The sequence below is a fragment of the Dendrobates tinctorius genome, unplaced genomic scaffold, assembly GCF_039654945.1.
Source record: "Dendrobates tinctorius isolate UK_male_01 unplaced genomic scaffold, ASM3965494v1 ptg000069l, whole genome shotgun sequence".
Taxonomy (NCBI): domain Eukaryota; kingdom Metazoa; phylum Chordata; class Amphibia; order Anura; family Dendrobatidae; genus Dendrobates; species Dendrobates tinctorius.
This window is the reverse complement of record NW_027361737.1, coordinates 23808244-23833651: the sequence shown is the minus strand read 5'-3', so window position 1 is coordinate 23833651 and position 25408 is coordinate 23808244. Positions and strand designations below refer to the sequence as shown.

Sequence of the window (25408 nt, the reverse complement as noted above, 5' to 3'; positions counted from 1 at the left end):
GCAACGTTTTTTTCTTTCTTTGGCGGATATCTCTCTCTCTCTTTTTCCAGGCTGCGATTCCTTTAAAATTCTTCATTTGTCGGATCCGTCAAAAAAACGGACAGGTGGCATCCGTTGTCATCAGTACTAAAACGGATCCGCCATCCGTCCTTTTGGCGGATTTTGACTGATGCAAAAAACTGAAGTGTGAAAGAGGCCTTATTTTGCTTTAATGATTGTATTGTTAACATTGTTAATTATGACTTGTGTTTTGAAACTGTTAACCTGTAAAGTGCTGCGGAATATGTTGGTGCTATTTAAATAAAGATTTATTATTGTTATTAATAAACACAGTGTACACCGAAAGCTGTCAATCAGTGTTGTGGGTCGGGGTTATACAGAGCTCAGCATTCAAAGAACTGGGGGATCTGCAGTAGAGAGAACTTTTATCAAAACTGGGACAAGCAACCCTATAAGTTAAGATATACATTGCTGGAATCGGATCTATGCCCTACATCATGCTGCTTTAAGATTACATGACAAAAACCTGGAGACAGATACCCTTTAAAAGCCGGGGTCACACTAGCAATGAATACGGACAAGTGCTATGCGATAAAACATCACATAGCACTCGGATAAGTATTCATCTATGGGGCAGCTCCCATCAGCGGTTTTTTTTCTTGGCCGTTTTCAGTGTCTTGGCTCACTCTCACCCATTTAAGTCTATGGGTGCGAGTGACAGCGCACATCACTCTAATGTCATCCGAGTGCTGTGCGATATACGCTGACCCTGGCAATGGAGGAGATGGAGAAATTAGTTTCTCTGCCTCCTCCGTAGCTGTGCTCCTATTCTCTCTGTGCGAGATGCTCGGAGCACAGACGCATGACACTCGGCTCCTGCTTGCAGCAGAGCAGGAGCCGAGGGTCAATAGCATATTGCATCCCATGCTCTCGCATCGGATGCCATACGCTAGTCTGACCCTGGCCAAAGTGTTATTCTCATCTTCCATCTTCAAGAATGCAATTGAAAGTTGACAGTTCAGAACTGCGACATTGCTCTATGTAAAACGAGTCGCTGTTCATTTGTTCAGTTTTTTCAGTGTCTTTTAACCTCTTCAGAATTCCAAAACGCCAAGCAGTTTTGGTAAAAACTTCCATGAATCGGGCATATGAGTCCAATTAAAAGGCATCGTCTTGATTTCAGCACATCTTATTCCTGCACACTTCTCATTAAGACTGGAGAGGGAAACATCAGCCTTAAAGAATCGGGCCCACAGCGCTGTTCTCTATTAAACAAACCGTGAAGTCCTATTGGTAGACATGTTACAGGAGAGGAGGACCTGAGTTATACAACGTTACTGTATCTGGATCTAAGTTGCTGATAGTTTGGGTCGGGAATCTTGCAGTTGGGCCTTGGTCACATATTCAGGATTTTGTCAGTATTTTACTTCAGTATTTATAAGCCAAAATCATGGTAACACAAGCCCCACTCATTGATAAATAATTACACATGACACCAATAAAATATGGAATAAAATGGCGGTGGCCTTTATTTTTGAGTTACTTTAGAATTCAGATTTAATCAACCATAACAGGTAAACCATTTAGATTCCGTAAAATGAATTAAATCATAACCAGCTCATCCAAATCCGCCCGGAAGCCGGGTGATTTTCCCACAAAATAAACGACACAACATCAATAAAGAAAACAGGGGAGGGAGGGATCTTCAGTCTTCTTGGGATGAATGAGAGGTAAATCCTACGAACAGCTGGTATTTATAGCATCAATCGTGCCGCACTTTTTGACAGGAGCCAATCAAATTGACAGAAAAAAGCGGGAAGAGGAACCAGACCAAACCAGTTTTAACCTGCTCATGCATAGCGCAGCTTACACAGGTCCCTTAACCCTTTGGATACCCAACCAATGATAAACACCTTACATAACCTATAACCAGAAAATGGGGGCTGTGTTATGCGACCCCCCTCATATACATTCAAGAGGAGGGCGTTCAGGAGTGAAACAATCAGAGCAAAAGTATAATAGAAACACGTCACCACTTATGTATTTATCACCCACTCCTGGTTGTTTTGGCTTACAAATACTGAGGTAAAAAACTGACCAAATACTGACCGTGTGAACATGGCCTGAGGCCAAGACTTGAAGTCGTCATACAAATGCTAAAATGCAGCCACATTTTTGTCTGAATAAGGCCTTGCTCATCTATCACTATATGTGCACTCATACATGGAAAGCTACTGCTTACTCCTACATGGAAGCTCCTTGAAGTGACTGCAGGAAGTCTGCTGGTATCCATCAAGTTTGGTCTCTGGTTCTATTTTGGTCTCCGTCAATAATTGCTTGCAAATAACCTGACAAGATACAGTGAGGGATGAAAGTGTTGGCACCATTGAAATTGTTCCAGAAAGTGAATTTCCGTATCTTGCGGACTACAAGATGCATCGGTCCATAAGATGCACCCCAAACTTTGAGTAGGAAAATAGGAAAAAAAAAAGTTTAGTGAGTCAGAAGGGGGTCCGTCATCTAGTTTGAATGTACCCTACCTGGGAGGTGGCAGCAGCGATGGAGCACGGTCACAGGAGGTAGGGTCACCACTGTAGGAAGTCGGCGGTGGCAGGAGTGGGGCAATGAGTCAAGCTCTCAGTCTGTTCATGCGCCGCCTCTGGTGTCCATTTTCCTGAAGCCCACCGCCAGGAGAGCATGCACTGCCGACATTTTGTTGAAAAAAAAAAAAAAAACAGAAAAAAAAGGCAAATTTGACATAATGTCACTCAAAACCCCCAAAATGGGCAGGGCAAAATTGCTGTCACTTTTCCAAAATTATGGCTAAACAACTTTGTTTCAAGTTCATGTGATGCTCGTTCAAACTCACCTTGGGCAAGTAACAGGTGTGAGCAATATGAAAATCACCTATTGTGCCCTAAATAGTAACACCGAGGACCGTGAAAGACTAATAACCGATAAGGAAAAAAAGGATCCTCCAAACACAAATAGTGTCTAAAAAGTATTGATTTTTATTTAACTATTTAATTATTTACTGTAATTATTTAAAAAAAAAAGGACATACCGGTAATTAAAAAAGGAGATGGCACCACATGCAAACAGAAAACAAAAAATACACTGTGCAGAGGTTATATTAAGAATCACTCCATTTATAGGGGTTTATACATATAGAGCGTGTACTCTAGTAAGACCCCAATATCGATGATGGAAATACACAGTATGCTGCAGTCCTAATCACACTAATGAACATCCAAGACAGTAAGGGTTAATATCCAGGATATCTATAAACAGAAAGATAGTGAGGAAACACTTAGCTAACCTAAATGAATTCAAGTCTCCAGGTCCAGATGAATTACACCCCAGAGTACTGAAGGAGATAGCAGAAGAAATTTTTGAACCCCTCTCCTTAATCTTTGAAAATTCTTGGAGAACAGGAGAGGTGCCAGAAGACTGGAGAAGAGCAAATGTTGTTCCTATCTTCAAAAAGGGGAAGAAGGTGGACGCAGGCAACTATAGGCCGGTGAGTCTGACTTCTATACCAGGAAAGATCTTTGAACAAATTATTAAACAACATGTATGTCAGTACCTGGATAAGAATGAAGTGATTAAACAGAGTCAGCATGGGTTTGTAACTAATAAGTCATGTCAGACTAACTTAATGTCCTTCTATGACGGAATCACTGATTGGGTGGATCAAGGAAATGCTGTAGATATAGTATATCTTGACTTCAGTAAAGCATTTGACAAAGTCTCTCATACAATCCTTATTGAAAAAATGACTAAGTATGGAATGGACAAGGCAACTGTTAGGTGGATTCATAACTGGCTTAGTGATCGGACCCAAAGAGTGGTCGTAAATGGCTGCACATCCAGTTGGAAGAATGTCTCAAGTGGGGTACCACAGGGCTCTGTCCTGGGCCCTGTATTGTTCAACATCTTTATCAACGATTTAGATGAAGGAATTGAGGGTAAACTGATTAAATTTGCTGATGACACAAAGCTAGGAGGGATAGCTAATACTAGAGAAGAGAGAGAGAGGATTCAAAAAGATATAAATAAACTGGAGAAGTGGGCAGCAACTAACAGAATGGTTTTTAACAGGGAGAAATGCAAAGTACTACATCTGGGCAATAAAAATGAAAAAAGCATATACTGAATGGGAGGAATAGGGCTAAGTGACAGCACATGTGAAAAAGACTTGGGTATACTAATAGATCACAGACTGAATATGAGTCAACAGTGTGATGCAGCAGCAAAAAAGGCAAATGCAATTCTAGGATGTATTAACAGAAGCATACAGTCTAGATCACGTGAAGTCATTATTTCCCTCTACTCCTCTCTGGTCAGACCTCATCTGGAATATTGTGTCCAGTTTTGGGCACCATATTTTAAAAAAGACATCAACAAACTGGAGCAAGTTCAGAAAAGAGCGACCAGAATGGTGACCGGTCTGCAAACCCTGTCTTATGAGGAAATGTTGCAGGATTTGGGAATGTTTAGTTTGCAAAAGAGAAGACTGAGAGGAGACTTAATAGCTGTCTACAAATATCTAAAGGGCTGTCACATTGTAGAAGGATCAACTTTATTCTCATTTGCACAAGGAAAGACTAGAAGCAATGGGATGAAACTGAATGGGAGGAGATTAGGTATTAGAAAAAACTTTTTGACAGTTAGAGTGATCAATGAGCGGAACAGTCTGCCACGAGAAGTGGTGAGTTCTCCTTCAATGGAAGTCTTCAAACAGAGGCTGGACAGACATCTGACTGGGATGATTTAGCGAATCCTGCTTTGAGCAGGGGGTTGGACCAGATGGCCCAGGAGGTCCCTTCCAACTCTATGATTCTATGCAATAAACAAAGTGCCGAGTGCTTAATACATGTACATGAAGCTGGAAGATGCTGGAAGGGATGCTATTACAGCCAGGGGTGAACCTAGCCTCTCTGCTGCCTGAGGCGAACAGCAAAATGAGCCCCCCCCGCACACAAAGTAGATTTTTATATCTATCCTGTAAAACTGAGTACAATAGTGGACATTTTGATTTAGATAGAAAAAAAGGTGTCCAAACACAAGGATGTCAGCGCCATCACACGCACATACAAGAACAACACAGAAGTATCCAGAACAAGGGTCATTAATTGCAATGGTAGGCCTGGCACAGGGCTGCACTGGGACAAAAAAGCAGCCCTGCCACACAAATCCCACCAGCCCACAAACTTTAACACTCCTCACCCCGATCAGTGAATTTTTGCTATATTTTGTCGTTCCCCTCATCACTCTCTTAAAGGAGTTATTTGAAGAGCCACATGTGAATGGCACCACAGAGCGTATGACTGACCACAGCTCCAGTTACATGGTGCTCTTCAAAGCTACGTGTCCCAGGATCTTGGGGGTCCCAGGGGTCAGATCCACAACAAACAGAAAGTCATCCCCTATCCCCACATAATTCTCCATACAGTATTATGGTCCCCATATATTACTGCATACAGTATTATGGGCCCCATATAATGCTCCATACAGTATAATGGGCCCCATATATTACTTCGTTACAGTATAATGGGCCCCATATATTACTTCATACAGTATAATGGGCCCCATATATTACTTCATACAGTATAATGGGCCCCATATATTACTTCATACAGTATAATGGGCCCCATATATTCATACAGTATAATGGGCCCCATATATTACTTCATACAGTATAATGGGCACCATATATTCCTTCATACAGTATAATGGGCACCATATAATTCTTCTCCCCATACCTTGCTGCTCTTGTTTCCTCCGTTCATTCTGATCCTCCGCACTGCTTGGCACTTTACGTATATAATTGTCCACTTGGAGTGATAGTAATAGTGATTTGTTTGTACCCTGTTGTCTGGGGCTGGCCCACTTTATGGGGGTGCTCAGAGCATATGATTATACACCAGTAAAAAGTATGAGAGGCTCAATGTGACCAGTGCCACCTAGTTTCCTACCCCTCTTATTCTACTGGTACTGTGGGCACACTGACTGGTACTGAGGAAAAAAATGAAAGAACAGAGACAGAGAGAAAAAATAAAACAGAGAGAAAGAAAGAACAGAGCGAAAGAAAGAAAGAAAGGAGAGAGAAAGAGAGGAAAGAAAGATCAGTGAAGAGAGAAAGAAAAAAAAGATTAGAGAAAGAAAGATTCTACAGTTGTGGCCAAAAGTATTGACACCCCTGCAATTCTGTCAGATAATGCTCAGTTTCTTCCTGAAAATGATTGCAAGCACAAATTCTTTGGTATTCATTTCATTTGTCTTAAATGAAAAAAACACAAAAGAGAATGAAGCAAAAAAACAAAACATTGATTATTTCACACAAAACTCCAAAAATGGGCCAGACAAAAGTATTGGCACCCTCAGCCTAATACTTGGTTGCACAACCTTTAGCCAAAATAACTGCGACCAACCGCTTCCGGTAACCATCAATGAGTTTCTTACAATGCTCTGCTGGAATTTTAGACCATTCTTCTCTGGCAAACTGCTCCAGGTCCCTGATATTTGAAGGGTGCCTTCTCCAAACTGCCATTTTTAGATCTCTCCACAGGTGTTCTATGGGATTCAGGTCTGGACTCATTGCTGGCCACCTTAGAAGTCTCCAGTGCTTTCTCTCAAACCATTTTCTAGTGCTTTTTGAAGTGTGTTTTGGGTCATTGTCCTGCTGGAAGACCCATGACCTCTGAGGGAGACCCAGCTTTCTCACACTGGGCCCTACATTATGCTGCAAAATTTGTTGGTAATCTTCAGACTTCATAATGCCATGCACACGGTCAAGCAGTCCAGTGCCAGAGGCAGCAAAGCAACCCCAAAACATCAGGGAACCTCCGCCATGTTTGACTGTAGGGACCGTGTTCTTTTCATTGAATGCCTCTTTTTTTCTCCTGTAAACTCTATGTTGATGCCTTTGCCCAAAAAGCTCTACTTTTGTCTCATCTGACCAGTGAACATTCTTCCAAAACGTTTTAGGCTTTTTCAGGTAAGCTTTGGCAAACTCCAGCCTGGCTTTTTTATGTCTCGGGGTAAGAAGTGGGGTCTTCCTGGGTCTCCTACCATACAATCCCTTTTCATTCAGACACCGATGGATAGAACAGGTTGACACTGTTGTACCCTCGGACTGCAGGGCAGCTTGAACTTGTTTGGATGTTAGTCGAGGTTCTTTATCCAACATCCGCACAATCTTACGTTGAAATCTCTTGTCAATTTTTCTTTTCTGTCCACATCTAGGGAGGTTACCCACAGTGCCATGGGCTTTCAACTTCTTGATGACACTGCGCACGGTAGATACAGGAACATTCTGGTCTTTGGAGATGGACTTATAGCCTTGAGATTGCTCATGCTTCCTCACAATTTGGTTTCTCAAGTCCGCAGACAGTTCTTTGGTCTTCTTTCTTTTCTCCATGCTCAATGTGGTACACACATGGACACAGGACAGCGGTTGAGTCAACTTTAATCCATGTCAACTGGCTGCAAGTGTGATTTAGTTATTGCCAACACCTGTTAGGTGCCACAGGTAAGTTACAGGTGCTGTTAATTACACAAATTAGAGAAGCATCACATGATTTTCGAAACAGTGCCAATACTTTTGTCCACTCTCTTTTTTATGTTTGGTGTGGAATTATATCCAATTTGGCTTTAGGACAATTCTTTTTGTGTTTTTTCATTTAAGACAAATTAAATGAAGATAATAATACGTAAGAATTTGTGTTTGCAATCATTTTCAGGAAGATACTGAGTATTATCTGACAGAATTTCAGGGGTGTCAATACTTTTGACCACAACTGTATAAAGATACTATAGCAGCCCAGCTCCCATTGTAATGCCCACCTGAGCCTCCCGATGAAGTACATATCATGATCCGCTCACATGGCTGTCATCCCCGAGTCCAAGGCAATCCGCTGTCCGTGCTGTTGGAGGAGGACACGGTGATGGATCTGAAGCATTCCCTGAAGTGCCTCTATGGGTCCGTCACAATCTCCTCCCGAAATTACCTCTTTTCCGGTCAGCTTCTATCACGTCACTTCCGGTGGAACCTCACGTGCAAATTTTAAAGTGATCCTCTGGGCTCCACCGTGTACTCCTGTGTCCGTCGGAAAAGTGAGCTCCCAGCTGGGGCAGACTCTCTCTCAAAATCGGGACTGTCCCGCTGGGAGGTATGAATGCTCCCCACCATACACCTTGTACACACATGGTTCCGCTTTTTATGCCTCGTACACACATGGCTCCGCACACACACAGCTCCACTCAGTACACACATGGCTCCACTCCGTAAACCTTGTACACATGCGGCTCTGCTCCATACACCTTCTACACACGTGGCCACGCTCTGTACACCTTGTACACACATGGCTCCACTCCGAAAACCTTGTACACATGCGGCTTTGCTCAATACACCTCGTACACAAGCGACTCCGCTCTGTACACACACGGCTCTGCTCCACTCCGTACACACACGGCTCAGCTCCGTACACTTCGTACACACAGGGCTCCGTTTTGTACGCCTCATACACGCGGCTCCGCTCCGTACACCTGTGGCTCCGCTCCATACACCTCGTACACACGTGGCTCCGCATGCACGCAGCTCGTACACATCTCTGCTCCATACACCTCACACACAAGCGGCTCCGCTCTGTAGACCTCGCACACGCGCGGCACGGCTCTATACACCTTGTACACACATGGCTCTGCTCCATACACCTCGCACACGCGCGGCTCCGCTCCATACACCCTGTACACACATGGCTCTGTTTCGTACACCTCGCACACGTGGCTCTGCTCCATATACCTTGTACACACATGGCTCCGCTCCGTACACCTCACACACAAGCGACTCTGCTCTGTGCACCTTGTACACACATGGCTCTACTCTATACATCTTGCACACGTGGCTCTGCTCCGTACGCCTCCTACACACACAGCTCCGCACCATACACCTCGTACACACATGGCTCTGCTCCATACACCTCGCACACACGGCTCTGCTACATCCACCCTGTAAAAACCCCCCTGACCCCACACATAAACTTACTCATCCAGCACCATGACAACCCGCACATCAGAGTCCTCCACACACCGAGAACTGTGCCACAGGACCTGTGATGAGGTCACAGGAGGGAAGAAGTCAGGGTTCACATGATCAGGGGGCCCTGACTCCTTCCCTCCTGTGACCTCATCAATTACAAGGCTCTGCACACTACCGCAGCACCAGTGTGCGGAGGCTAAATTATAGGTGCTGCTGGTAGCAGAGCGCATATTGCCACCCACTGAGCACAGCAGCTGGATGCCGCCTGAGCCACAGGCTCAACTCACCTCATTCTAGGTGTGGCCCTGATTACAGCCCTTTTTCTAATGTCCAAGCCGTCTGGTCTGCACCACACACCTGGGACAGTCTCCATCATCTCCCAGCATTATATACATGTGTTAAGCACTCCACACTTTGTTTATTGCATATTAACCCTTACTGTCTTGGATGGTCGTTTTGATGTATATTGCATTGCTAGTGTGATTAGGACTGCAACATATATTTCCATCATCAACATTAGGTTCTTACTAGTTTACAGGCTCTATATGTATAAACCCCTATAAATGGAGTGATTCTTAATATACTGTAACCTCTGCACAGTGTATTTTTTGTTTTCTGTATGCATGTGTTGCCATCTCCTTTTTTCAATATGTCCTTTTTTTAAGATAAATAAATAGTTAAATAAAAATTAATACTTTTTAGACACTATTTTGCGTTTGGAGGATCCTTTTTTTCCGTATGGGTTCTTAATATGAAAATCACACCTGAAACCAGATAAAATGGGGAGAAGTTGACTCAATCTTTGCGTTGTTTGTCTGTGTGTGCCACACTAAGAATGACGAACAGAAAGAAGAGAAGAGGATTGTTTGAGGACTTTGGAACCAAAATTGTTGAAAATTATCAACAATCTAAAGGATACAAGTAGAGATGAGCTAATTTGTTTGGATTTTGTCCCCGAATCCGATTTTGACATATTCGGGCCATATTCGAACACTATTTGTGCCGAATGTATGTCTTATGATGAGTTCCGAACTTATTAGGTAATTTCTACTCTCATTGACTCTAATGACGTTCGGCTGTATTCGATATTGCAAAAACAATATTCAATTCCTATCGTATTCAGAACCGAATCTGAACAAATTCGCTCATCTCTCTAGTTACAAGTCCATCTCCAGAAATCTTGATGTTCCATTTTCCATCGTCCGCAACGTAATCAAGAAGTTTTCAATTCATGGCACTGTAGCTAATCTCTGTGGACGTGGATGGCAGAGAAAAATTGATGAAAGTTTGCAACACAGGATAGTTCAGATGGTGGATAAGAAGCCTCAATCAAGTTCCAAAGAAATTCAAGCTGTCCTGTAGGCTCAGGATGCATCAGTGTCAGTGCAAACTATCTGTTGACATTGGGAGTTAAATAAACGCTATGGCAGGAGACCCAGGAGGGCCCCACTGATGACACGGAGACATAAATAAAGAAGCTAGATTGCAATTTGCCAAAATGTACGTGAGTAAGCCAAATTCCTTATTTGAAAGCATCTTTTGGACACATCAGACCAAGATAGAAATTTTTGTAAGGCACATCAATCTACTTTTTACCAAAAACAGATTGAGGCCTACAAAGAATATAATACTGTACATACAATCAAATAAGGTGAGGTTGTTTCGCTGCGTGTGGCACTGGGTGCCTTGACTGTGCCAGTGTCACGTCGGAACAAGGAAATTCCTGGCGTGTGGCACAAACGAGGGAAAGAAGGTAGAAGGGTGCCCTGACGGTAGGTAAAGGGGAGAAGAGACACCTGAGACTGCACCCTGCTCTCCCTATCTTTTCTAAACAGGTTCCCCCCCTTCCCATGCGCGATCACGTGCCTAAGCCCTGGCTGGCTCTGAGCTAGCTCTAACTAGTGAGTAGGGCAGCAAGATTCTTGTCTTATTACTAAAGTAAGGAAACACATAAAAGGGCTACCTACAGGGAGAAATCAAACAGCAACTGGAACTCGACAAGTTCACAACTCCACAAATCAGTCAGAACCACTCAAGTTAAACGCCGGTTGACTCCAAAGAGGACTTGCGATCTGCCAATCGCTGCAGGATCAGCAGGATGCAACACACTCGTGACAGCAATGCATCATGAAATCTGAAGATTACCAAAGGATTTTGGGTTGCAATGCAGTGCTCTGTGTCAGAAAGCTGGATTTGCGTCCTAGGTCATGGGTCTACCAGACAGACAATAACCCCAAAGATACTTCAAGAAGCACCTAGAAATGGATGGAAACAAAGTGCTGGAGAGTTCTGAAACGGCCATCAATGAGTCCGGATCTAAAACCCCTTTGAACAACTGTGGAGAGATCTTAAAATTGCTGTTGGGAGAAGGCACCTTCAAATATGGGAGACCTGGAGCAGTTAGTGGGTCGCCCCTCACACCCAGGGCAGCGTGGTACCCGGTACCGGGCCGGTGTCAGGGGGATGTGTCACAGCAGCAGTGACCCGGTCCGTGGCCCTGAGCGCCCAATATCAATGGCGGTGATGTTAATAGTGTAATAATAGTTCGTGACGCCACCCGTGGTGTTTGGCAAGGGAGATGGTAAGCCAACGCTGCTTGCAGATCCGCTGGGACTGATGGTGTGGTGCAGCAAAGATGGTGTAGCTCCCCACAGGTGGAGCTGTAGTCCCAGGGCAGTGTAGGTGCAATGGATGAGGAGAGGCGCAGAATGGTATAGATGCTGGTACCCAGATGTAGCGGTGCTGAAGGTGTTAACGGCGAAAGAATGGAGGACACCAGGGCTTGCAGTTTCAAAGCTTTACTCACAGTTCGTGGTACCCACTGGTGCCTGCCTCCGTGCCGTGTCCTCCGGGGTAGAAACTCAGTCAACCTCCCGGGCAAGTCAGGTTTCTCCTCTCCAACACTCCGCCAACATGTGCCTTTCCTGAACGACTCCTCTATTGCGCCTTTTAGTGTGAAGAACTCCAGTACCGTAGTTCTCTGGAATTCCTCCTGTCAGATGTTCCTAGAACCTCACTTGTATGACAGACAGCTGTAGCCTCTATCGGGGACTCCTCTCAGAGTCCTGGCTCGCGAATCGGTTGCTGTTGTGTCCCAAGTCTTGGATGGGAGTAGTGCATTTACAACCAACTACTCCACCGGTGTCTGCTGCAGAACCATAAGTGTCCATACAACCTCGGGGACCGGGCCCCGGCCTTGCGCTGAAAACCTATAGGCAGGGTTCCTCTTCCAACCCACAACTCCTCTCTGTTCTCCTACTCCTTCGTTCCGCACTGTTCCTTCTCTCTTATGGAAGCTTAGGTTGCAGTTCTACGTCTTTCTCCTTCTCTTTCTTTCCTAGTGCCAGCTGACTCAGATCACAGAGACAGCTGTAGCACTCTCTCTTCTATCTCTCTTCTAGGGAGCTCGTTCCACTAAGACCAGTCCTCAGCCTCTCCTGACTGCCTTCCTCCGCCTTGAGTTCCCCTCAAGCTGACCTCCTGTCAGCCTGCTCTCCTCCAGACTGATCTGTAATTCTAAACCTTCCCCCTCTTTTATACTAACTCCACCCACCTCCCAGCACATCTCGTGTTACGAAGCAGGGTTCAACGAAGGGTGCTCTGCTACTCCCAGCCTGAAGCTGTTAGGTGGACCTACTGAACTATCCTGTGTGTGGGATGCAGGTGTTGGAGTGTGGAAAGGAGTTCCCAACTTACCTAGTTGGTGGGGCACTACACCTTAGGAGAAGGTGCAGTACCTCTGTGGCGACTGAGTCTCAGGGGCCCCACATTAGCAAGGGAAGAGTGGTCCAAAATTCCAGATGAGAAGTGTAAGAAGCTTGTTGATCATTATAGGAAGCGATTGATTGCAGTCTTTTATTCCAAAGGGTGTGCAACCAAGTTGAGGGTTTGAACAATTTTGTCTAGCCAATTTTTGGAGTTGTGTTTGAAATTGTGTCAAATTTGCCTTTTTTTCCCCAGTTTTTTTGTGTTGTTCTAATACACACAAAGGAAATAAACATGTGTATAACAAAGGGCAGCTACCGGACACATAGTTGATGGGAGGTATGTATCACAGAGATGGTTGTCATCTGTGATGTAATCCTAGAGTGCACATAGCACTAAGAGGATTGTTTGGTGCATCTAGGCCAGGTTTTACAGACAGCCTGAGAGATGGGTGGGTCTGGTTGTCCACACACTCCATCTCTGGGTGTGGCTAATATGTTAAGATGAAGTCTGTTGTTTGACACATGGTCTGTGTGTGGAGGATGAAGGCCTCCTCTGTGTTATATCCAGACTGAGTAGGTGTACTAGTGCTATCCAGTCTGTGTGACCAACACTGGTTCTCAAGAGACTTTGTCAAAAGAACTGTTTACTTTGTTTTGCCTGCACTTATGGCTGTTTATTTTTACTTTTGCTTATGGCTGGTTTATGAAGCACCAATAAACCTGCCTGGACATTTAAATTGAAACGCTTCCTGTTTTTTTGCCTCTCGACGCACCTGAGTAGAAGTCCCACAGTGTGTAATTGCAATAGTTTTCTGGGAAATATGCTTCATTTTCTGGAACAATTTCAAGGGTGCCAACACTTTTAGCCATGATTGTATATGCAGACTTTGAATATTTTATTAGCTATAATTTGAGGTGCTGCCATATTTGTGAGACCATAAATGTGTTCAGATTATGTGCTCCAGGTATAGAGGAGCCCTGAAGCCCATTAATTACGGTACCATTAAAACACAAAGAGTCAGTGCTTAGACACCTCCTTCAGTGCGTTTTTTGCCGTGGTTTTCCAAAACACACCGCATCCGCAAAACGTGAATCCAGCTGTAATTGCTATAGTTTTTTTGTGTGTTTCTTTTTTTTTCAGGCTTGTCAAGCTGATACATGGCCTGGTACTGTGAATGCTGAAGGAGGCGGAAAATCGGCTGATGAATTGAGGCGTTCTATATCTCCATCCAGCAGAAGATCTCCAACTCATCTACGTTCACCTCATACACAAGACACAGCCCTTAAAGCTGTACAGAATGCTTTGCAGAGGCGCCAGGACAGAGAAAAAGTAAGGAGGATCATATACAAATTAATTATGGGGCAGTTTTACAAGAAAGCATTTTTGGTGAATAGAGATTTTGTTAATATAATTTCTTACAAACATAGATATGTCAGAGCATCATAAATGTGCAACCTTAAATGGCCATCTACCCTATGCTTATGTCTTAAATCCATTATTATACTGTATAATAAATATAAATCCACTAGTATATATTATATTAATATACTGGTCAGCAAACCTATGCCGAAAATACATGAGGCGTAGTCAAAGCAACAGAAAGTGTAAGAATTGTAATGTCAACCATATAATCACTGTAGCAACCATTCTCGGTGGTTTGATCATCTAGGGCAGGGGTCTCAAACATGCGGCCCCTCAGGCTGCTTCATGTGGGCTGCAGGCACTGAAGAAAGACCCCTTGAAGATCGTAGCCCGTTCCAGGTGTCCACCGACGTCAGCGCTTTATTTCAGTTGAATGTGCATCCTTGAACGTACATTCAATTGAAATGTATTGCTGGGCAGAGACATGGCCGCCGGCCATTCAGAGGCCAGCAGTTGACATCGGCGTGGCAGCACATGGTAGTAACGTCACAAGCCGCTGTGTCGACATGCCAATAGAATGAGAGAAAATCTCCAAAAAACTTAATTAGGCAAAATAAATGGCTTAGTAAAGATGAGGCTGGTTCAAGCTAACAGGAAGTTGACAGTAATTTAAACTGGACTCTGCCACATTCAAGAAGAAAATGCAAATGACATACTTGGAAGTGTATGTGTCAGCTAAAACTGGAATCTGGCCTGTGCACAAGTTCCAAAAACTGGACAGATGATGATTGGAAAAATATTGCCTCTGAAACATCTTATTTTCTGCTTCACCTCGTAGATAGTAAAGTCAGAATTTAGCATAAACCCCCAAAATACTTCTTCTGTAAATGATACTGGGGATGAAGCTGAAACTGTTACTAGAGAAATAGACTTAAAGAGGTACCCATAAGGGTCAAAAAGTATTCCACCAGTCATTACAATGCCCTCTTCCGTACTGAATGAATAATGGTATCTTACTCTGTCGCCTCATTGGGGGACACAGAACCATGGGTGTTATGCTGCTGTCCACTAGGAGGCGACACTGCATAATCTGAAAAAGATTAACTATGGCTCCTCCTCTGCAGTATACACCCCTGGACGGCGTCGGCCTTCTGCAGTTTTTGCTTAGTGTCGCATAGGAGGCACACCTAAAGATTTTTTTCCCTTTTTTATTTTTTTCCGTTTTTTTCCTGACGGACTACAGCTGAAGAAAAGCGGGTCTCCTGGCAGACCCCCCGGCATGGCTCCTTCCTCGGCCCCTAGTATAGGGTGCCCGGTTGAAGTTGAGGTGGCTATTCCCCATGTCGCTCCTTCCCCAGTCCCTCGGGTACTGGTTCGAAGTCGAGACCCCCCTCCTTCCCCAATTCCCTTGGGTTCTGGGTTGAGGTCGAGGCAAGGATGAAGCCCCCTGATGGTGACAGCAGCACCCTCCCTAATCCCCCTCTGTGGGCATTAGGTTGAGACCCCTCAGGTAGGGCCTGTACAAGGCAGCATTCTGCGGCTCCAAAGCCAGGGACCTCCAGCCCAGCTGCGGGCCCCTGTAGGGGCCGGGAGAGAGTGCACGCAGGCATAGCACACACAGACACAGGGCTCCTGTGCCTCTGTCTCTGGGGCAGCGCCAGCTCCATAGCGCTTCAGGGGGACCCCTCACAGGGCCCCGCTCCTGTTACTAGCCCAACCGCTATCCTGCCTTTAGATCCGGGGGGGGTCTGGTTCAGATCTGACCCCCTCCCGGACATCCACGCAGGTCTGGAGCCCTTCTGGGCATCAGACTTCAAATTTAGACCGAGGCTTCGGCCTAGCTGAAGCCGTCGCCTCCTCCCCACCCCCCGGATGACAAATATGACACCTTACAGTGTCATAGAAGCGGCGGATCGAGACAGAAAGGGCGCGTTTTTACATAGCTCTGCGCGCCCTTTTTAGCTCCACCCCCTTCCTCTTCCTCCTCGTCCTCTCAGCAGCCATTTCTGGGCAGAATTGCTGCAGGAGAAGGCATTGTGACATCAGCAGCACGTCAGCCAGTCTCCGTGGGCACAGGACTGTGAATCTACGGCGCTGGACCTAGGGGCACACTGGTGGGGTAAGATCACAGCTGGGTTTTCTTACTCGGCTGTGAATCCATATTCCCTATAAGGCTCCCCTATAAGTTTCCTCTGCATAGCCACCCCTGTAGGGCCCTCTACATAGCCAGCCCTTCTGCACTCGGTGCACTATGCCGGGCTCAAGGTACAAGAGAAACAGGCAGGACTGCTTTTAGGCATTCTGCACAGCCTGTAAAACCACTCTCTCCAGTGGCAGCACACACCCGCACTGCCGGGATTGTATCCAAAATACTGGGTCAGAACCCCAAGAGGCTCCTACCAATGCTTCAGCATCTGCTACCACGCCGGAATGGGCTACTAAAATGTCGCAGTCTATGACGCAGTCCATAGATAACCTGACCTCCACATTACTCCAGGCTCTGCAGGGTCATGTCTCGGCTATGAACGTTACCCAGCAAAGGGACAGCTCCACTCAGGGAGAGGCCGTTTCTGGTTCTCCCAGACGTAAGCGGACCCACAGGTCGCGTTCATCTGCGTCATCCCATAGCACACGGTCATCCCCCTCTAGGGAGAGACACCGTAGTTCCAGGTCACCTAGACCGTCCCCTACTAGGGACAGACAACGCAGATCTCCACAGCGATCCCCGACCACAGGAGACCTCCGCCCCAGTTCGCCCACCAGGGAACGCCTCAGCGATACGCAGGATTCGGAAGGCATCTGTGACTCCGACTCAGACAACGAAATGAAGAGGTCTCTGGTCCCCGGTACCCCTAGCAATGCAGCGCTAGTTGAGGACATTATCTCTTCCATCCATTTGGTGCTGGACATTTCTGATCCACCACCGGAAGCCCCAGAACACAAGATTTGCTTTCAAAGTATTCTGAAACCGCCTAAGGTCTTCTCTAATCACCCGGAATTTCAGACGATACTTACTAAGCAGTTTTCGCAGCCCGAGAAGAAATTCACCAATCGCAAAAATTTGGAGGCAAGGTACCCTTTCCCACAGAAGGACACCAAGGAGTGGACAGATCCGCCCGAAGTGGACCCTCCAGTCTCTAGGCTAGCAGCACAGACCCTCCTGTCACTGCCAGATAGCTCAACCCTTAGAGACGCAGCAGACCGGCAGGTAGAACGCATGGCTCGTTCAATTTCCGAAGTGGCAGGGGCCTCCCTGGCTCCCGCATTTGCTTCAGTCTGGGCGGCCAAAGCCATTCTGGCTTGGGCCAAAAATTTGCAGGATGGCCTCCAAGCTTCCAATCCTGAGCTGTTGGACGAAGCGCTTCAAATAGCAGTGGTAGCAGATTACATGCTTCATGCAGCTCTGGATTCCGCAAGAGGTGTAGCGGGAATAGCATCAAACGCCATCACAATCCGGCGTATCCTTTGGCTACGTGAATGGAAAGCGGACGCGGCCTCGAAAAAGTCCCTCACACACCTCCCGTACCTCATTGGGCGACTTTTCGTTGAAAAGTTGGACACAATGATATCCAATGTCACTGGGGGGAAGAGTACCTCTCTACCTCAACTAAAACCTAAACGCACGTTCAAAAGGCGTAACCAAACATGATTCCGATCCTTTCGGAATTCTTCAGGCTGGTCCATCTCGCGTCCAGCACAAAATCGTAACCGCTCTCCACGCAGGGACAACCCACGGGCGGCGCAGAGGCCAGACAGGACCTGGCAGCCGAAAGCAGGCCAGGCAAAGCCCAAAGGTGGAAAACCTCAGACTTTCTCCTCATCATGACTCGCGAACTCCGGAAGACACTCCACCCGTAGGCGGACGACTTTTACTCTTTCAGCAAGTCTGGCTGCCTATTACAGAAGACAGGTGGGTCACGGAAATAGTGTCTTCCGGATACAAGATAGAGTTCAGTTCCAGCCCACTGAACCGGTTCTTCCTTTCTGTTCCGCCAAAGCTGCCAGACAAGGCTCGTGCCTTCCGCCACGTGGTTTCCTCCCTCCTTCAAGCAGGAGTCATAGTACCGGTTCCCGCAACCGAGCGCTTCTGAGGGTTCTACTCCAATCTATTTGTAGTCCCCAAAAAAAGAGGCAGCGTACGGCCCATACTGGACCTGAAACAACTCAACAAATATGTACGGGTTCGTCATTTCCGCATGGAGTCCATTCGGTCCATCACTGCGTCCATGGAGCAGTGAGAATTTCTCGCCTCCATAGACATACAGGACGCATACCTGCACATACCGATTGCTCCCGCCCATCAGAGATTTCTCAGGTTCGCTATCGACCAGGATCACTACCAGTTCATGGCTCTCCCGTTCGAACTCGCCACGGCTCCCAGGACGTTTACAAAAATCATGGCAGCCACCATGGACCTTCTACACTACAGAGGCATAGTAGTCATTCCATACCTGGACGACCTTCTTATCAAGGCTCCCAACTTCAAGGACTGCAAAGTCAGCGTCTCAATCACAATCAACACTCTGAGTCGCCTGGGCTGGTTAGTCAACTTGCAAAAGTCATTGACTACCCCGAGTCAGTCTCTGACATTCCTGGGGATGCTATTCGACACCTCCAGGGGTCTGGTGCTCCTACCCAGGGACAAGGCACTGGCTCTCCATCTGGGAGTTCGCATACTCCTCCGCAATCCCCCCCGATCTATCCGGTTTGCCATGAGAGTCCTCGTCAGGATGGCAGCAGCAATGGAGGCGGTACCGTTTGCCCAGTTTCACCTCAGACCCCTTCAACTAGCCATCCTCAAGTCCTGGGACAGGAATCCTTTCTCACTCGACAGGGAGTTCCGGCTAACATCGAAAACCAGAAGGTCCCTGCACTGGTGGCTCAAGCCAACCTCGCTTGCAAGGGGAAAATCCTTTCTCTCAGGTCAATGGAAGGTTCTGACCACCGACGCAAGCCTGACAGGTTGGGGTGCGGTGCACCTACATCACAGGGAACAAGGCAAGTGGTCAACACTGGAAGCGACCATGCCCATCAGCGTCCTGGAGATTCAAGCCATCTTCCTGGCACTGAGAGCCTTTCATCACTTGCTGGCAGCCTCTCATATCAGAATACAGTCGGACAATGCCATGGCGGTGGCATATGTGAATCACCAAGGCGGAACCCGCAGTACCCAGGAGATGAGGGAAGTGGCACATATCCTCCACTGGGCGGAAGACACGAGGTTGGTACTCTCTGCGGTCCACATTCCGGGTGTGGACAACTGGGAAGCCGACTTCCTCAGCAGACAAGGAATGGACTCGGGGGAGTGGTTTCTTCATCCCGAAATTTTTCACCAGATCTGTCGTCGCTGGGGGACCCCGGACGTGGACCTAATGGCATCCCATCTCAATGCCAAGGTCTCCAACTTCATGGCCAGGACACGGGATCCGCGGTCGCTCGGAGCAGATGCCCTGGTTCAGGACTGGACCCAGTTCTAGCTTCTGTACATTTTTCCACCCCTCCCTCTGATCTCCAGAGTCGTGAGGAAGATCAAACAAGAGGGAGTTCCAACCATCCAGACTGGCCCAGACGTACATGGTACGCCGACATTGTACAACTTACAGCAGACGCCCCTTGACATCTCCCCGACCGTCCCGATCTTCTGTCACAAGGCCCGTTCTACCACCAGAACTCAGGGGCCCTCAATTTGACGGCGTGGCCCTTGAGACCTGGGTTCTAACCCAGGCAGGGCTCTCACCGGACGTCATTAAGACCATGATCAGGGCACGGAAGCCAGCCTCTGCCAAGATTTATTACCCTACCTGGAGAGCTTTCTTTACCTGGTGCGAATCTCACGGCCAGATTCCACACCCTTATTCCCTCCCAAAGGTACTTGGTTTTCTTCAATCGGGCCTGGACGCCAGGCTATCCCTAGGCTCGCTTAAGAGCCAGGTGTCAGCGCTCTCAGTGCTTTTCCAGAGGCGCATTGCTAACAAGCCTCAAGTAAGGACTCTTCTCCAGGGAGTTTCCCGATTAGTTCCCCCCTACAAACGTCCACGGGAAACGTGGGACCTCAACCTGGTCCTGACAGCATTGCAGGCACCACCTTTCGAACCCCTTAAGGAAGTCCCACTCCGCATTCTATCACAGAAGGTGGTTTTTCTGGTGGCAATCACCTCGCTACGCAGGGTGTCTGAATTGTCAGCACTCTCCTGCAGACCGCCCTTCCTAGCCTTTCACCAGGACAAGGTGGTTCTCCGTACAGTCCCATCCTTCCTTCCGAAGGTTGTGTCCAACTTCCACCTCAATGAGGAAATTTCACTGCCATCCCTTTGCCCGGTTCCGGTGCATAGAGTGGAGAAGGCTCTGCATACGCTTGACCTTGTCAGGGCATTGCGCATATACGTGTCTAGGACTGCACCCTTCCGGAAGTCTGATTCCCTTTTCCTTCTTCCGGAAGGCGTTCGCAAGGGTTTGCCGGCTTCCAAAGCTACCCTTGCCAGGTGGATCAAGTCCACCATACAAGAGGCTTACCGCCTTAACAATTCTCCTATTCCGGCCGGTATCTCGGCACACTCTATGCGGGCGGTAGGGGCCTCCTGGGCCATTCGGCACCAGGCTTCGGCACAACAGGTGTGTAAGGCAGCCACTTGGACTAGCCTACACACGTTTACGAAACACTACAGAGTTCATACCCAGTGCTCAGCGGACGCGAGCCTGGGTAGACGGGTTCTGCAGGCGGCAGTGCCCCAAGTTTAGGGACCTGTCAGCCCAATATTCGTCCATTGCTTCCCACCCAGGGACTGCTTTGGGATGTCCCATGGTTCTGTGTCCCCCAATGAGGCGACAGAGTAAAGGAGATTTTTGTGTACTCACCGTAAAATCTCTTTCTCTTAGCCTCTAATTAGGGGGCACAGCTCCCACCCTTTTGCCCTTACGAGCCGATGTTATGGTTGAGTTCTCATATTGTTCTTTGAGCTCGTACATAGTGGCCTTCTTACAGGCATGGTTATGTTGTTTCTGTTACGTTCCTCCTAATGCTTTTGCACAAAACTGGAGAAGGCTGACGCCGTCCAGGGGTGTATACTGCAGAGGAGGAGCCATAGTTAATCTTTTTCAGATTATGCATAGTGTCGCCTCCTAGTGGACAGGAGCATAACACTCATGGTTCTGTGTCCCATGGTTCTGTGTCCCCCAATTAGAGGCTAAGAGAAAGAGATATTACGGTGAGTACACAAAAATCTCCTTTTTTCCATTTTCCCAGTTATTTGTCAGCTGTCTCTATGTCGTTTATAATATATATATATACTAATATACTAATATATACTGTATATATATATAATAGTATTTTTAGTGATGTGTATATATACTGTATCTACATTTTTAAATGATTGATATGTGTTCACGTCAATATGATTTTTTTTTTAATAAAATTAGTGATTACATACAATTCACCAGACTTTCTCTTGTGTAGGAGCTGGTCTCTGAATTGGTGAGTGCTCTACAGTCTGTGGAGGAAACCAAGAGGGAACTGCTGGAGAGTATGGAAGACTCGGAGAGAAGAGGGCATGAATTAAAGAGGGAGAAGGATGAGATCAGCAATCTACTAGAAGGCATAAAACTAGAATCTCAGAAGTGTCAGTCCAGTCTGGAATCTCTAAACAGGTACATCGTGTTACGCTTCTACCGAAATCAAGAAGGCACAGATATCTCATAAAACAGCTCCAAATGCCTGCTCCTTTCCCAGCTCACTTTTCCAGCTCCAAACCAGGTAGTTGAAAGCATTCACTGGCAACAACTGAAGCTTAGCGGAGAGTATTTTAACTAGAGTGAAGTGATTAACTCTCCACAGCTGAGACATCTCAGGACAGAGCGCTTAACCCTTAACCCTTAATTTAACCCTTGCAATAACAGAGCAAGGAAAACCTGAACTGCTAATAGGAAAGTGAAGCAGGTCTAACCAGCGCAGATGTACGTGTAACCAGATGCCGCAATCTACTGGTCTTACTCTGTCGCGGCATCTCCGTGATACATTGGTTTGGGTTTGTGATTTTTTTTGTGTGTCTGATGTTCCCTTTGAATGAAGACTTTCTTTTTTACTTAATTGCATCATGGTTTTATGGGGTAAAGTTTCTCCTCGTGGAGAGCTCAAAGTTGACATAGGGACACTTATAGGGAATACAATGCTTCCCTGGCAATTAAAAAATTCAGAGAGGAAGAAAACTCGTGCCAACTATTGATAGTAGCAATAAAAGTCAATCTCGACTCTGTAAAGGCCCTTGCCACATTGCTTAGGATAGAGAAAACAAACCAGAAACTACATTTGCAGACAAATGTTTCAGAGTGTTTGCCCCTCATCAGTGGAAAGCGGGAGAACTGGTTTGGTTGTGTGAGAGGCTTTTGACCTGTTATAATGGGCAAACTTTCTCGTAGTGCAGAGTGCCAAATTGGCATACAGATACTTATAGGCCATTAAATATTATCCTAAATCATGTTGCAAGTTCCCTTAAAGTTTATCTTTCAGAAGGTTTTTGTTATTTAATCTGAGAGCAGCATACTATAGAGCAAGAGGTCCTTATTCCAGAGATGTCACATATTAGGCTGTGTGTTGTAGTTTCAATGCAATCAGTGTTTTATCAGCAGGTTATCACTGGCTGACTAGGTCTCATGTGCAAGCCAGTCCAGCTAATGTGTGTAACTTTGCTCCCACCATTGGTTGGCAGCTTGCCGACAATGCACAGTGTACACACGAAGCTGCTAATGAGGGGTGTAGGTTGGGTTATACACAGCTCAGCATTGTGACCACTGCTACATCTACTATCTACAACAGAAAAATCAGGGATTCTATTAAAACTGTACCAGTCGCCGGTGGAAGCTGTTGCTGGCTGGGCTGTGCAGTTTCTCTGTAGTGGCCACAGTAGAATAAATGGGGGAGTAAATGCCAACTATTCATATGAATGGCTGCCCAAGAAATATATGTGCAGGTCACATGCGCTGTGGCTCACAGAGTGGTCACGGACGATACCGTGTAGGACATATGGAATAGAGTTGTCAAGATGAAACAACAATTTTTATCTTCACGAAATCGGATGAGCTGGACACTTTTCTCCTTTTGGATTATACACGCTTGGACACAGCGGGTCCGTGCTCCTGAAGCTTATGAAATGCATTGAAGCGTGAGCTAGCAATATATTTTTCTTCTAAAAATGAAACAACCCAATTAGTGGCCGCTCGTCAGCTGCAGCTCATCAATATTTCATTAGACTGTATGTCCGCTCTGATGAAATGGTAAAGGCAGCAGCTGACGAGTGGCCTCACGCTGGCTGCAGCGTGCATGCGACACAACAATGTCACATCACTGACAGAAACAGCGGCACCAACAGAAGGTGAGTGTACTGTAGATTGTTTTTATTTCACAGGGGTTCCCCATTGTAGTAAACTGGAGCTGTCTGGTATTGGATAACTGGCATAAGTCTATTACTGCTGTGCCCATTTTATTTTCCTGACTGTACATTTTTTCTTATTATATGCTGAAAAAGGAAATAAAAGAGGTAAAATAAATGCAGTAAGAAAAAGAAATGCATTAAAGAAGAGGAACTATTGCTGGGGAAGAAAGGAATGTAGTGCAAGACTGGGAATATAGAAAATCCGATATCATGCTTTGCACTGAGGAGGGGCAACACCCCAAAACACGTGTCTGCAAATTGAGATTCTGATTTGACTTATATCCTAAGTCATGAGGCAAGACTCATTAAAAGATCAATATTGACTTTTAGAATTGCTACTTCCAATAGGTGGCACTAGAGTACAGGTCTTCTGTCTTCTCTGAAGAGGCCATTTGCATGTTTAATTTCCCAGAGGAGCTTTGCATGGCCTTTAAGTCTCCTTACACTGGCATGTCACTCTCCACAAGAAGAAATGTTACCCCTTAGACCTCAAGCTAGGAATATGGGATTTGGTCTGTCTGCTTGATAAAAGCCATGGTGTGAGAGCTTATTGTGAAACATTGCCTCTTGGAATTGATCAAAACTGAATTGTGGGATAGATTTGGAACAGTTTACGTTGTCAGTAGGTGGATGAGAGGAGAACTATGGAAAGAGTCCACTGAATGATGAGCACGTCTTATCCATAGTTTGTGTAAGCTTAAAGTGATATTGGATCGGGTCTAGTACCGGGTGCCAGAACTGATACATGATGCTTCCAGAGTGTATAGATAGAATTCTAGCTGCTGTAGAGACAGACTCGGTGTCTGCGTTTCTACTATATTGTTTGAGTCTCCATTCAGCCGTCCCTGAAGGAAGGAATGGTTATCTCGCTACATTGTTTCATTGTAAGTGCACTTTATTGTACAGCAGTACACATACCGTATATACATACGGCACAACGTGTTATCTTTAAAGTTAACACCACCAAAATGATTCTATGATACCAAAAACAACTGTCGTGAATAGGGAAATGTGCTTTTCTGTTTCGTGAGAGTTTGGTGACACATCTGCTTGTGTGTCCTGATTATATGATGAAGGAATGGTGACGGACTGTGATTGGTGTGATATATTAGCAGGGAAATATCATATTATTGAGTTCTTTATATGTAGAAATTGTGTATATTTTATTGTAGATGCACCGTATTCACGGGCAATCATTAACCAAGTTATAGTATGACCCATACGTTGACTGTGCTGCTTGTTCTGTCTTGTCAGCCTGGACCATGGGTACAGGCTACTGAAAATAGGAGGTAGACACTAAGCAAAAAGTATTAGCACCTCCTGCATTGGCCATTCCCCTCCTGGAGACTTTTTCCTTAGCACGTCAGAAAAGTGAGGCCTATCGCTGTGACCTCCATACACATGAGATAAAAGTTGGGATCGCCAACCATCTAATGTATGTGGGTGATTCCCAACTGTCCATAGACAGGTCATCTCTTCGGCGGAGAGATAAGCTGCTGTCAGATTATTCCGGTAATCCCATGTACCTACTGTACCTTTTTTACATTTCCATGTCCATTTATTTAAACATTGCAGAAGATTATTAAGCTAAATTTTTCAGAAATATGGTGCAATTTTATAAAAAAAAGCAAAAAACAAACTGGCCTTCATGATTTGCTAAATATTTATGTGCTTTAAGGTGCTTTCACACTGTGTTTTGGAACCCGTTTGTTGGTCCTGTAACGGCTTACGTCCATACCCCCTGCAAAACGGGATTCAGACATATGCGCCAACGGGGCCATAGACTATAATAGTGACGATAGAATGAATTTGTGCTCTGTCGGGCATCATTTTTGGGCGTATACGCCTACTGGAGGAGGACACTCAGATG

The 25408-nt window shown here is 46.0% G+C and overlaps 1 protein-coding gene across 2 annotated transcripts in view; it reads left to right on the top strand.

The window, feature by feature from the left end:
* CROCC2 (ciliary rootlet coiled-coil, rootletin family member 2) overlaps nucleotides 1-25408 on the top strand; it is a 274079-nt gene that overhangs the window by 131684 nt on the left and 116987 nt on the right. For both annotated transcript variants that reach the window (XM_073581213.1, XM_073581212.1), the window contains exons 12-13: nucleotides 13892-14080; nucleotides 21567-21757. In XM_073581213.1, coding sequence (XP_073437314.1) covers nucleotides 13892-14080; nucleotides 21567-21757 — 380 coding nt within the window. The remainder of the gene's footprint in view (nucleotides 1-13891; nucleotides 14081-21566; nucleotides 21758-25408) is intronic.